Source organism: Lutjanus erythropterus, chromosome 6, assembly GCF_056507025.1.
Source record: "Lutjanus erythropterus isolate fLutEry1 chromosome 6, fLutEry1.hap2, whole genome shotgun sequence".
Lineage (NCBI taxonomy): Eukaryota > Metazoa > Chordata > Actinopteri > Lutjaniformes > Lutjanidae > Lutjanus > Lutjanus erythropterus.
Window position 1 is genome coordinate 5,677,375 of NC_139322.1, and position 15,212 is coordinate 5,692,586.

A 15,212-nucleotide genomic window follows, 5' to 3' on the forward strand; every position below is an offset into this window, starting at 1 on the left:
AATTATTTAAAAAAAAAAGGTTAGATTATAGACCTCAAAGGTTTTCAAGATCAAGTCAAAAATACCTAAATCTCAATGTTGACACTTAAGTGTATTTATTTCTGTTCATACATCAAATACATTTATTTTTGGATAGGTAAAGCATCCAGAGCACAGCAAAATAATATGAAATACAGACAGAGGGCAGGGTCTCTGCAGATACAGCCACCACAGACACATTTCTGTCTTATTCTTTAATACATACAGAATAAGAAATAAGTTATACCTTCTGCTTCCAAAGAAAGGAGGACAGAGGCAGCAGTAGCAGAGATTTGAACAAACAGGACACCTGAAAAATAATAGTGCACAAGGCCTGAAAAAAAGCTTCCAAGAGTCATTCTAACTGCACCTATCAAACTCATCTTTGACATTGTTTGTTGTGCAGTTTGTCTCTTTTTTTGGGGTGGGGGGTTGGGGGGGTAGTAATTACACTCGAAGTACAAGTGTAGGGAGGCAGACAGATAGTCTGTGACTATAGCTGCTCCAAAGTGAACAAAAAGTGTAATTACACAGCGATAGCGGAAAGAAACAGAAATAATTTAAGAGCAACGGTGTGTTCATGTGTGAATTACTGACATGATATCAATATTGCATTTTTAAAGTATAACAGTTATCATCAATATAGATGTATTGCAACACCCCTTATTAACACACAAAGCTTCAAAGGGTATTCCATTCATCAGGTTTATTTGCATTTTAGCTTTTTTTTGGTATTTGACTTTACACCAGTTGACAATCATCAATACAAACAGTGAAGGTCACATAGGTAGACCATGATCTCATAAGGTTATCAGCTAGTGATTTGGCCATTCTGGCTAAATTGAGTAGATGATGTGACTCTTGATGTATATTTCTATATTTGTAATACCAGGTTGCACTGGCATTGATGGGGACCGTGTGCAGCAACCCTGTGACCACTGAGACCAAGGACCATTGTCCTTCCAGATGTGAAAGTACCACGAAATATCAACAGCTGGACTTCCAACACTCTACTTCGAACCTCAATGACACTTCACTTGCACGCTGGAAACTGGAGTAAGTTTTCTGTCTGTCGGAGGAGACGAATGAAACACATCATATAAACTTATAGCAGCTGACTTGAAGTTTAAGTGTGAAGTGTGAATATTTAAACAAACTATTAGGCTAAACAATTTCTCCAAATTTGGTGTTAAGGTAATCTAAACGTAACATAAAGTATATAAAGTACATTATTTGAATATTGTGATACTTGGATTAGGTCACCAGCTATGTTTTTAACAATACAACAGTATAAGAACACATTTTTAAAATAACCGGTTTTAAATATTTAAATAACTTAATTGAGAGTCCAGGTTGCTCCCCTGTTAGTTCACATTTTGGTAGCAAACAGGCTCCTAGTTCAAGAGTCATCAAAACAGGAATCCACATGTCCTTCCATTTATTCACGGTTATTTTGTGTCTTTATTTTTTCAGATACAATCATAACGCAAACAGGCTGCCACAGTCCATCCTGGTTGCTCAGTGCGAGCCATGCAGTGTGCCAGACCTGGACGTAGAGCCCATCACCATCCAGATCCCAGTCATCGAGAGCTATGGCAATGTCCGGTGCAAGTGTCCCTTCGAGCTGGCTGTTGGATGCACATGTGTCAGGAAACAGTCGCAGTAGCTGTGGTAGTAAAAGAAGATAGTTCAACTGTTATGTGAACTAGGTTCAGTGGTGCCTTTGGAAACTCAACTTTCCCAATAATGCGGATTTCGATTTTTTTTTTTTTTTTTCTGTTTTTCACATTAGTCCACTCAAACTCTTGGAAGTACCTTAATATTTATTGAAGACATATCTGCTGCTTTGTATGAGGTGTTTATATTATTTATTTATATATTTATGGGTTCCTATTAAATACAGTATATATACATATATACATTGATATTTAAATTTATACTGTGTATGATAACTCTTATCTTTTATGATGGGATAAATATGATTTCATCATAGAAACAGTCAATAGTCTGCTGTGTCAGTGACATGAATTAACTATATAACATGTTTTTTTACATGTGATTTCATAATTTGCCAAATTTTTGGCAGTGTCACAGATCCAATCTGATTTTGTGGGAGGGGGGGGGGTGCATGTTTTTTTTCTAAGATGTGATGTGCAGTATGTCACACATATGTTACATGTATCATGTAATCTGCAATGAAAACAATATTGTGTTCTTTACAAATGTGGAAACTATTTGTTTTGCATGTGCAAAACTTCCTATGGTAAGGGTACCTTTAATAAATGTTCTTGCATTTAATAGAATGTCCAACAATGTCTTTATTGATTTCCACTTAACAGATACTAAATATACATGTACCGGTAAACAGCTATACACAAAAGACCAAATACAGGACACCATACAGCATCAGAAATTTTAACACACAATGATCCACCCCCTGCCCCACCTCAAAAAAGGAGAATTAAATAAAATGTTAGGTTGAGGATTGTATTAGAGTAACACACTTCAGTCTAAGTATGTCATATGTTTAAATACAAATGTTGACATAACTTTAAAAAAAAAAAGACATGGACCGATTTGGACTTTGCAGATGTCTACTTATGTCTCCCCATGTGCTTCCTTCACCAAGTCTGTCCTCTCTAGTTAACCTATAAAGGGACTACAGAAGAGTGACTGATTACCCCTGATAGGATACGTAAAAAAGGCCAGAGTTGTAGCTAAGTTCAAAATCCACTTACCTATACTCACCCTCCTGACTTTTTTCCATGATAGGGTAATAACTCTTTTGGTGAACTACAAATGTATTTCTAAAGAAAACTGTAGTCTCCTTCTAAAGTTATGATTAAGTACATATAACCCCAGCCTGAAATGCTTTGGGTCTGGAGGTATTTGTATTGTTAATATATGCTGGATGCACTCTCCGCTTCCCAGAATACTTTTTATTTGCCAAAAACAGTGGAAAAGTGTATCTTTATCCATTTCACATTTATACGAGGTACTGCTCTGCTGTATTTAGTAAGCTTTTCTGGGGTCATATATATATATACATATATATATATATATATATATACATATATATATATATATATATATATATATATATATATAAATTTTGCATCAGCCAATTATACTGCAGAAACTTAGGGCATCTGTGACAGTATAGGGGTGACTTAGTGCCCTTGACATGGCTAACTGTCACATGTGTGAAGGCCCCGATGATGCTGACAGGTACATGCAGGTTTTGGAGCAACACCAACCCAGCCACCAGGCCACCTTCTCACTCTTCACACTAACATCACCTGACATGGATAGGTTTCCATGGAAGTTACTTGAAAGCCCGGTGTGTCTCATAGAGACACTAAATATTACCTTGTGCATTTGTTTGAGAAGTCAAGGAGCGTGACAAAGCGACCGCAAATTAGCAATCCAAAAAGGAACTCACAAAAGATCGTGACAACCGAGAGAAAACAGAATGAGGTCACAGTTGAGACAGAAATGTACTCCCTCCTAAAATGTAAAGCACTCAGTGAAAGAAGGGATATTTGTTCCAACAATTTCAAGGCTTTAACCCCAAATTTCAAAGCACCAAATCACCAATCAGAATCAAATATACTCCTAGGAGAAGCAGACAGGGCATGTCTTGCTGCATAGTATGTAGCAGCATGCCACAACCTGAGAGACGATCGATGTCATATTGACTGCTTCAGCTTGTGGCTGTGTTACGTTGAATAAGTCAGAAAAAAATGTAAACTTTTTCTCCGTCATTCTACATAGATCATAAACCCTTGAGTATAAGACCATTCATTGAGATTGGTTGAGAAATAAATGTTATAGGGTACTCTATTCAGAAAAACGCAGCTCCCCCGTTTACATGTATTCTAGCAATGGCAATGGATGATCCAAAGGCCAATGCAGCATCTAAGTATATGTGTCTATGACGACATGAAGGAACAGTGACCTTTGACCCTTGACCAACAAAATTTAATCAGTTAATCCTTGAGTCCAGGTGGTCATTTGTGCCAAGTTTGAATAAATTCCCTCAAGACGTTCTTGAGATCTTGAGGTATCCCCGCCATAAAAAAGTTGTAGAGTTTGTATAGTTCTCAGTGTATTTTTTAAAACTGCAAGTCTACATTTTTATCATTTTTTATTTTTATTAGTTATCTAAAGTGGTAGAAAGATTACAAAAATCTGTACTCAAGTACAAGTACAGTTACATTACTAAAATATTACTCAAATACAAGTAAAAGTACAAAGTCCTCATCTTAAAAACTACTGTGTTAGTTACTTTTTAACCGTTGATATTTAATACATTATCAATAGTAGACATTCAATCAAAGAGGTTTCTCTTTCTCCAGATATTGCTTTTCTTCTCTCATTTAATTTTTTTATTTTGCATTATCATTTTTTCCCCTCATTTTAAGTTTTAGTTTCTTTATCAACAAAGGGCTAAACCAGTCAAAATAGTGTCGAAAGAGGTGCAATTACTGCCATTTCTAGACTATCGATTAAATATTTATGGATAAAGTTTTAACTGGTTAAACTCTCAATTCCTATTAATCGCTAAATGACTAATCATTAACATCCTTACTCCAAACCTGTGCTGCTGCAGTGTTTTTTTGTTCATATGTCCTGGTTTTCATTGGTCTGTCTACAATCTGATAACATTATTTATAAAGCATTTAAGTGATTACACTTGAATAATACTTTAGTACAAGCAAGTACCCCAAAAACTACTTAATTACAGTAACTTGGGTATTTATAATAAATTGATTCCACCCCTGGTTATCTATCTGTATATACAGGTCTACACAAAATCACAATTCTTCTGTTTATGTACATTTTTCTTTCATTTTGTTTAGTTTTGCTGCTATTTTAGCAATGTATGAATCTATTTCCCATGACAATAAAGCCTCTTTTGAATTTAAGATTTACCTTAACTGGAGCTAAAGGGGCAGACTAAAAATCATCCCATGACTTACACCAGCATGTGGACCGGGTATCACTCTAACTTTCATTTCATTGTGGTTGTAGTTGTAAGAAAATCCAGCGGGTGGCGACAAAAAACATTGATTCAGTCAGAGATATTTTAACTTCCGGGTCTTCAGCTCCTCCTTTCCTGTCGGCCATTAGTCGTATACGGTAGGTTTCTGTCGCGCTCTCCTCCTAAAATGTTTAAAATTCGTCTTCTAACCCCACATAGCCACGATTTTTGTTAGATTAATCAAAGTTAATGCGACTGTGTGGTTGCAGATAATGTTTTGGTGGTGTTTCTCGCTGAAATTGTGTGTAATTATCAGACATTTGTCGAGTGTGTGCGAGCAGCCACATGCGGCCGTGATGTGCGCTCCGCATGCTAACTGATGAGCTAACATGCTAACTCTCCTCTAACTGCTGTTCTCTGTGTGGACTTACAATAAAACAGATGTTACCGTTTTTAACATTTATGGTGATATTTACGGGGTTTTTTTAAGTCACGCAGCTACTATAACATTAAAGTGTTTAAAATGTTTTTGCTAGAGTGATAGTAGAATTACGTTAGCTAAGTTAGCTAGTTAGCACTCTAAAAATATACAGTTCTGATGTGTTTTTGGTTAATATCTAATTTTAGATTTGTACGCGACCGCCTGTACAACCTGTAAACATGCAGAACGACGCTGGTGAATTTGTGGACCTTTACGTCCCACGTAAATGGTGAGTAACTTTTTATACACTGGGATAACTGGAGAATAAATGAGTTAAGACTTTTGAGGAGCATCCTGTGATCGTCTTTAGAACTGCAATGAGTGATTGATTATTAAATCAATCGCCAACAATTGTGATAATCGATTAACTGAGTAGTTTTTCAAGAAGAGTCAAAATTCTGATTCCAGCTTCTTAAATATATTTTTGGTTTCTTTACTCCTCTGACAGTAAACTGCATATCTTTGGGTTGTGAGTAAAACAATGAAATGTCATAGACTGACATAGACTCACAATCTTTCAAAACAAATGGCTATTAAGAAAATATTTGACCATTTAATCAACTATTAAAATAATCATAATAATGCCCCAATTTCTAGGTCCCATAATCTCATGGTAAGTAGGTGGTTATTTCCAAGTAATTTAATATACATATACATATATATATATATATATATATATATATATATATTAAATTACCTGCATATTTCATGATTAAACGTGTGATAGTTCACAAGTGTCATCTTCATGCAGGTGGTATTTGCCTTTTTACATATTTGAGCTTTCTTTGAAAATAACTGCAAATTTCACAGTAACTATGAGATGATTAGGAAATATTACTACCACTTGTGTGAAAAGGACACTTGCAAATTATTACATAATTGCAATGAAATTTGGGGGTGATTTTGTTTGGTAATTACCACCCCACTACATGAAAACTGTACTTACTAAATATCACATAGGAAACCATAAAATCTGGGGGTAACGTTTAAGAAATATTTAAATATTATGTACTTGGTTGTTACTACGTATTTACAATGACATTGTGGTACCTGGAAATTGAAGCACTACCAATCGTTGGTTGCAGCCCCAATTGTCACAATAAAATGTACACTTTGTTGGTAACACCAGTAAGTTTTTTGTTTTTTCCTTGAGGCTTAATTAAATTCGATTGATACTGTTATTCAGACCACAAAAATATGGATATCAGTGTGACTTAGGGGTGGCAGAATGTCTTATAAATATCTTTGTGTTTAGGTAATACCCTGGTGTACACTTGATAGTCACCTTTTTGTACTGCTGATTTTGATGTAATCAGGTACCTCAATATTGATGTTCCAACAATATTGTAGGAGCATATCAGTGCTTTCACAGTAATATGGATATAATGACTTGGTGTATTAAAGCAAACTATACGACAGCTAGAGCTAAGGTGAGCATACTTGCCCATTTTCCTGGGACAGTCCCAGTTTTTTGTGGCCTGTACCTGTTTTTAACTGTTAAAGAAGGCAGGATAGAAAGAAACGTGTTTGTTATTCCAGACACTGTTTTTGCTGTGGCCTAAAATACAAAAATGAGGCATTTAATGGGAATCTGTTAACCAAAGTATTATATCTTTGTAGTATTTTTTGGAGAGGAAAGAGAAGACTATGGTACTGTAAACTGTGTTTCTGACAGTTTACAGATTTACTGATTACCTGATTTTATCAGTCTGCCTGTCCCATAGTTAATTACAGTAATGCAGTTACCATGGTCAAAATATATGAAACTGAAATTGCCCCCCTTTTTATTTTGTAGATAATAACAGTGGATATTTTAATGACATATTGACCACAGGACTGGGAATGTCCCTGGTTTTCATTTCATAAATCTGGTTCCTTTAGCTTGAACAGAAATCAACATTGCTTAACTGTGGTGCAGCCTTTAAAACTAGGAGAAGACAACGCTAATACCATATCATGATATAACATCAAAATCTAAGATGATATCTAGTCTCTTATCAGGATACCTATTTAATATCAATTTATTCCACAGGCCTTACACTAGTAAAAGGAAAATGTTTTAGGTTTGCCCTGAGGTTCAGTTGAAAGCTTTGTTATTCAGACCACCTAAATATGGAGATTAGTGAAAATCATGGTGTTATTTCCGACAAGTTTTGATTTAAAATATTTTATTTGTATTGCAGCTCTGCTAGCAACAGAATCATCGGAGCAAAGGATCATGCCTCCATTCAGATCAACATCGCTGAGGTAAAATGAAGTTTTTCAGTGTCGGCTTTCAGTTTTTTTCAGCTAATGTGCATCAGATATGAAACTCGACCGATATGTCTAGATTGAGTCTCTAGTGGGCTTGCTGTCTTGACAGTCAATGAGTTATCATAATGCTAATTAAATTCTGGAAACTAAGGATGAAGACTAGTGATACAGTGATTAATTGAGCAAATTATTGTAATTGTATTGTAATTGTAAGATAATTGGCACCGGTCAATGCTTGAGCTCACAAGGCTGATTGCATAAAGAAATGTCTGCAGACACATTTGTAGGCAGCCTTATCAGTGTGGCTGCTGTGGAACAATGTTAGAGCTTCTTGTGAGTTTTGAGAAGGTGGTGGAAAAAGTTGGTTTTGTGGCCCGGACTGTAATTATCATAAACCCTGCTGTGAAAGTTTGCTTGAATGTCCTAAGTCACCATTGTCTTTTCTAAGTGATGACATGTTTCTCCTGTTAACCTAAATGACATTAAATCTAATCTAAAACCATTATTGACTAGTGTTAAATATATGTAATGTCAGTGTTTCCTCTACATTCATTTAGGAGTGGCGGCCCGCCACTCCTAAATCCTAGCCACCACTCCTTCAAATTTCATTTTGTTTTGTTTTTTTATTGTTGACACAAATACACCACCACCGCATCTCTCCACCTTCAAAACAGACCCCTGTCGGGTACTTCCGAGCACTGCAGATAACTATCTTGCTCAGTATGGAAATATACTTGTGCGTGCTCATTTGCATGATGCTAGCATTGTTTGGGGGGCGTGGTCGTCAAGCACGTCAAGCACCTAGGCGACAGGGCAGAGTCAGACGAGCGAATTCCCGAATTATAAATAAACAAAGCAGTGAATTACCGGCCGGAGAAGAGGTAGACGTAAGTTATTAGCTTGAGATAACTCGACATAGATTTTACAAGTTAAACAGATGTTCACAATATGTTGATGACCAGCTAACGTTACGTAACTTATCGGTAGTTTAAGTTAATTTGGCCCGGTGCCAACTCAGTGTTGCTAACGTGAGTAAACTAATTGATAGTATTAGGCTAACGTTAATATCTACACACCATTATGTAACAACTGACTGCATTTTTCAGATGAGTTTATTGAAATATTTCTCTAAGAAGAGAAACGGAACGCCCGCCCCCACTGCTGAAAAAAATCCTAGAGGAAACACTGAATGTTATAATGTGTAGAATAATGCAGTTGAATGGTGTCTGCTCTATTGATCAAGAAAACTGAGTTGGTTGTATTGATGTATAGAAGAACCACAGGTTATTTCAGCTTGGATTTCTAATCTCCTCTGAGTATTTTTGTCATGTAATGCAATGTTTTGGCTTAAGAAACCATCACAATTAACTATTGGCCTGAAATTTTTTGATTTGGATATTACCCTTTGCAAAAGGTGTTTTGTAAACTGTTATCTGAGCTCTAAAGAATGCCAAAACATGAAATACTCAACCTACACTCAGCTAATTAACATCTCGGCTGACCTGAATTCTCAGAGATGAAAGAGTGTGATTTGAAACCAGAAATTATTATCATGCGGCCTCCGAGTTTTGAGGTCAAATCCCGCATTTTTGGTTCTGGAAAATGAGAGTTGATTACGTATTTTTACTGTCAAAAAACAGTTGGCTTGACCCCAAAGATGCTTAGCACTTAAAAATAAACGTTTCATTTCGTCAGTTTTTATGAGCTTGCAACTTTTATAAGGCAGTCCACCAACTTGGTGACACATGCTCCACAATGTCTGAATATATTTGTGTATAATTATAAAATAAACAGTAGGCTCAGTGTTGGTTGTAAAATTTGCATGGAGTTGGCCACAAGAGTAAACCACAGCACACCATGAGAGTGAATAGTCATAGGACAAATGGACACTGACACGTCAGGTGAAGCTGGACATTAAGTCATCAAGTCTCCATACCATGGAAACAGAATTGACTGGAATAGTTTTGAATTTTTTTATTTTTTTTTTTTTTGGGTCTGACCCACCGATTCTGATTTCCGGGCTATCTGAGAACTATAATTCATATAATACAAATATTTTTCTAACTTTCCTTTAGTGTAAAATTAAATTGGATGTAAAACACTGACAGCGAGAAAACAGAAGAGGTTAAACAAGTCTGAATGATAAAATGTTTGAGGATACTCATCAGCACAGGTTGCTCATTTTTCAGCCAGAACTGTGGGTCAACTGTCTCTTTGTAAGAAGCAGAATGAAGCTAGCTACCATTAGCTTGAAGAGCTAGAAAGTTTACTGTTGTTCCATCACACCCTCCGCTGCTCCATCTCTTTGTAGACTTTATATCCTGTTCTTGGAGTCTATCCCTAATGCCGACTTCATGCAAGCATGTGTCTGTGACTGTGACATTACTGTCTATGTCGCTGCATGCATGACATGAGCATCGTGCAGAGCGTGATTGTGAATTTGACCGGTACAGAATCTGGTATGTGCCGCTGACCAGCCAGACATCTGTCAAGCTGGTCTCTGGCTGGTGGATTGTTGCATCCCTATTAATTGTTTTGAAATAACTAGGCAGTGAATAGAAAACAGCACATGGCTGACACAGTAGGAAATGCATTCACAAGTTTTAAATTATTAGCTTGCTAAAACACATGTAATGGCACTTTTTCATATTTGAAATGTATTAATTATTCAAGATGAATAATTGACAGAGAATAAAGATTTTTGAAAATCTTAATTTGAAGGACTTGAGTATTGAAAAAAACAAATTAAATTTGCAAAAAGGTGGTTGCACCACTTGTGTTTGATTTTAAATGTTCTTGCTGTTCTTACCCGGTGTGTTCTGTCCTCACAGGTTGACAAGCTGACTGGTCGCTTCAATGGTCAGTTCAAGACCTACGCTATCTGTGGCGCCATCCGCAGAATGGTAAGTCTCCGTTGAATGTCTGTTGCATTGTAATTTACCTGCTGTCACACGAAAACAGAACCTTGCTTGTCGTTGGTAAGTCATGTAGCAGAGGGTTTTTCTTATCTGGAGGCTCCTAATGAAGTGTAGACATTACAAAGTGAGGTGGTGATTTAGATTCTGCATCAGTCTTCCATGACTGTAAAATGAACGGGGAGAACTGAGATATCAAGGCAAGTTTGAATCACTAAGTAAGATAAGTTGTCATTTGTTCAGTTGAAAGATCAAAGTGACAAGTGTGCATCAACCCATGCGTTTTTGTCAGCAGACACTTTTGTAGCACAGATTTATTTTTCTGGCACTCTAAAGTGGATAAGTTCATCATTAATTGTTTGCTCTTTGATCCTATGGTTGCTTGTTGGATTGCTTTTGTGGATTACATATCTTTTGTATTTGCTTATGTACAATGCTTATTTAGCTAAGATTTCCTTCTTTTTTTTTTTTAAATCTCACCTGCACAATTCACTTTATCTTCTTCCGGTGGAGTATTTCTGCTGACCAGTTTTATTGTGCAAATAAAGATTTTTTTTTTTTTAATTCTTTGTACATAATGATTTCTGTAGATTTACAGCATCTGTCATCCATCCATTAACATAAACAGCAGGGGGATGTTTTGAATGTGTTTGGGCAGATTTTAGTTTCTACTTGGCAAAATCTAAAGGTAACGTGACCTTTTCTGCAGTGGAAACAGCCCTGACCTGAGTTTGTGGGTAGCTTTAACACCCTGTAGTATCTACATGAAACCTGCCTGTGCCTGTCTTCTACACGCTGAAAGCTTTTGTCTGAACAGATTTTCTTTCCCCCCTACAGGGAGAGTCTGACGACTCCATCCTGAGGCTGGCAAAGAATGACAGCGTTGTTGCAAAGTAAGAACCTGATATCAAAATCCATCACTACAGCTGAGCTTATGTAGTACAGAACAAATCCCTTCATCATTTTCATCATCTAATGGCAGCATGTGTAGTGTTTTCTTTTCTTGCGTTATTTCAAAGTGTATACATCTCATTTATTTAATTCACCTACTGGCATAGACAGCTTGAGTATATTCAAAACTAGATACAGCTAGACTGTATTCAGACCAAATCAGGCTGTGCAGTGATTAGCACAGGGTTTTGCTGCGTTGTGTTGGTTTAGGGATTGTTTATATCTGCTTCGACCATAACTGCTGTGAAACAGTCAGAAAACAAGTCCCAATTTCTGACCTGCAGTTCTCAGTGGTTTATCAAAGATGCTAGTAAAACAGTAAATTAGATAAAATAATTACAGCAGAAGCGTCAGGTTGGATCACCGTATTTAACTTTATCTTTAAATGTTATAGTTGAAAATGACAGCAGTAATAAACAAGTTTGCCTAGTTTACATATCTGCACAATTCAATTCAGCTGTCGGTATCCTACCCAGGAGTGACTGTTACCTCGATGTGACTAAGTTGGTCTCTAGATATGTGAATAACTTTTATTTATTTGATGATTTATGCTGAATAAAACTAAGTTGTGATGAAATCCAGAATTTGTTCCTCTTTGTCAGAGAAGGAGAGGAAGTCAGTTGTGCTCTTCAGTAACTGTTGATAAAAATTGGAATGTATTTGTCTTTGTCACACCAGTTATGTTGACTCATAGTTTGAAAAGCTCTGGTGTCACCGATGACTCAGAATAAGACATCCTGAATGCTCAGCAGGCCGTGAATGTGAGCTAGCACGCACCATATCAGCAGCCGGAAACTGCGGCTTCTATGTGCGATTTAACAATTGTTAATTAATTTATTTGTATTTTTTTCTTACGCCTGTGCTTTAAGGCATTTAAGATTCACCTTTTAATGAAGTGCTTTAATTTGTCCCAAGTTTTTAGAAAAAACATAAACTGGGTTTCACATGAGAAATAAATCACGATTAGACTGTGTGTCTGTAGAGGGGGAAAAATGCAACTGCCCTTAATTAATGTAAGACTTAGGAACAGTCTACAAAAACAGTGATGGTAGTTATTGCAAGAATTGTGTATTTTTGTGGTCAGGGTGTTAATAAGAATTAAGATATTTTGGAAATTAACATCTGATTTCCTCTTTTGTCCTTCACAGGAACTTCTGAGCGTGACGCTGGATCTGTGACAAAACTTTGTAAAATAAAATGGAAAAAAAAATCTTTGTCATTGTTATTTCACAACTAATGTAACGTGAAACATGCTCAGTTGCAGGAATTGTTAGTCACCACTTGGATGGGGTATTTAAAAAGGCTGATACCACTTCATTTGATAACTTTTCTGCTTCATTCAATGCTCATCTTAAGAACGGAAGCATATTATAATTTATTTTTATGAGACGCCACAGGTGTGTTTTGGTGATCTTGGCGTGCTGATGTGCCAACTTGGTCAAGCATTTTTTTTTTTCGGGCTTATGTGCCTTTATTATGGCTGGAAGGGAGGATCGGTGAGAGTGAGGGTACGTCAGTCATTCAATATGCCCTTCTTCACTTTCCGTCAGGGGATTCCCTGCTGCCTTTATCGGTGTCGTCCCATTTGTCTGAAAAACTGAAGTGAAATTCCTAAGACACTCAGGGGGCTAGGGGAGCAAGTCAACTGTAGTCAGACACAGATCACCCAAAATGCATTGCTGTCATGCATTTGGATCATCAGTATGTTCATTTACCAGTGAAGTGACAGTGCATATTAATCAACATTTCATGCATGGAAAATTGTTTGGCAAGATATAAACCTGTAACAATAGGTTATGCTAAGCATAATAGATAACAGACATTTCCAAATCAAACTGTCGATCCATTATAGTTTGTGTGAGCAGAAGAATGCCCCGCCCACTGCTCTCCAAGTGGTCTCTGTGATGTAAGCTGTTATGTCTCACCAAGGGAGGGCAGGGGGCGAAAGAAAGAGGGGAAGTGGAACTACTTACGAAATGCAGCAGCAGCCACAGGCCGTGGCAGATGCAGAGGGATGATATCTTCGGGACATCAGCTGCGTGGTCAACCAACCGAGCTACAGGCGCGCCCGAACACTGAGTCATAAGGTGAACTCTGACTTGGGGAGCAAGTCCTTCATCGCTTGTTCAGCCATTGAAACAATTGCTATAAATTGGTAAACTTTTGTTGTAAGAAAAAAAAAAAGTTAAAATATCAAGTTGAGAAGAAGCTTAGAAGCACTGGCCATTGCTTGTCAACCTTTGCTCCAAGCCCTCCTTGCAGGGGTAATACAACTCACAGGGGAGTCTGTCTGCTCTTGAGTTTGTCAAAATCTGATTAGCACATAAACCAAAACCATGATGCATACATGTTGGAGGTTACTTGGTCAACCACACCTCTGTGACCTCTCTGACCTCTGAATCTGTCATAATGAGTCATATTCTGATATTCATGAGTGTGTATGTTCCCACTCTGTTGGGTCGTCAAGCGTATAGAAGCTCAGAAACTCATCTTTTCTTAAAGTCGTCAGGGGACTACAAGCAAAGAAAAAAGGTTGGGAATAGGCCGGGGCATCATTTTTAAAAAAATGACCTATCAAGAAGAACGATTGTGGCTACAAGCAAAACTATTGACAGATCTTGGTACCAAAAGGAATGAATGAAGGTATTGATTGACTGGAGAAGTTTTGATAGTACTTGGTAGTACAAGACAACACAACATGGTGGAAAAATAAATGTATTTGATACAAGAATAAGTTGATTTTAATACATCAGATGTGTCTCGGTCCACATGAGAGAAGATCCAGATGTGTCCTGAAGAGAAACCATCTGGTGTGTTTCGACTGAGGTTTATTGTTTTTCTTTACAGAAAAAGTTCACAAAGCAGATTAATGTTGTAATAACAGAGAGAAATTGATAAATCTAGTCAGATATGAGGCCAATTTTTTTTTTACTTGTGAATGAAAAGACTAGATTTGAGTGATTTTCGTAGCATTTATACACAACATGAAAACTAAATTCTCAACTGAAAATACACACTTTCAACCACGATACAGGCTGAAGTTACAGTTGGCTTTTATTGTCATAAGGTTGTGCCTTAAATATCTGATTACAGGAATTCCACTGTTCTTTTGAAAGCATGAAATTTGGCTTTTTTTTTTTTTTTTTTTACTTTTGACGACTTGACTTCTAAATAATTTAAAATAGCTGTTGAGATCTGAGGTGATGTTTCCTCTCAGGTTAGTGTAAACCGTTGCACCACTATGAAGCATATGCAGTTATCACCACAGGACTCCGACAGGACTCGGTAATACCTCGTTATTCCAGCAGAGGGCAGCATGTGACAAGAAATTAAGCTTCCTTCAAAACCAGAAAAACTTGTCTCATACCTGTAGGGACTGCAGCCAGAAAAGAAATCCCAGTCATGACAATGGAGTTGTGTTTTGTTTTTTTGTTTTTTTTGTACTTTAGTTTAAGAATAGAAAACCATAAAAGGAAAGTACATTTTCTTAGATTACAGTACTTAACTTGAGTATTTCCATCCAATGGTACTTTGAACTTCTACTCAACTACTTTTTCCATTTGGTACATCTCAAAGGGTTTAATCTAATAAATCGGAATATATTTTGGAA

General features: G+C 36.8%; 1 protein-coding gene across 2 annotated transcripts; it reads left to right on the forward strand.

The window, feature by feature from the left end:
- The first annotated feature begins 5,085 nt into the window (after nucleotides 1–5,085).
- rps21 (ribosomal protein S21) lies at nucleotides 5,086–12,851 on the forward strand. Of its 2 annotated transcripts, XM_084720328.1 has the most exons (6): nucleotides 5,086–5,160; nucleotides 5,630–5,712; nucleotides 7,667–7,730; nucleotides 10,568–10,639; nucleotides 11,489–11,544; nucleotides 12,751–12,851. In XM_084720328.1, exons 2-6 carry the CDS (start codon nucleotides 5,663–5,665, stop codon nucleotides 12,758–12,760), a joined length of 252 nt encoding a protein of 83 aa, XP_084576454.1. In that variant the 5' UTR covers nucleotides 5,086–5,160; nucleotides 5,630–5,662; the 3' UTR covers nucleotides 12,761–12,851. The 2 variants fall into 2 exon arrangements, with proteins under 2 accessions (XP_084576454.1, XP_084576455.1); XM_084720329.1 differs by lacking the exon at nucleotides 12,751–12,851 and having other exon boundaries at nucleotides 11,489–11,548.
- Nucleotides 12,852–15,212: the final 2,361 nt, after the last annotated feature.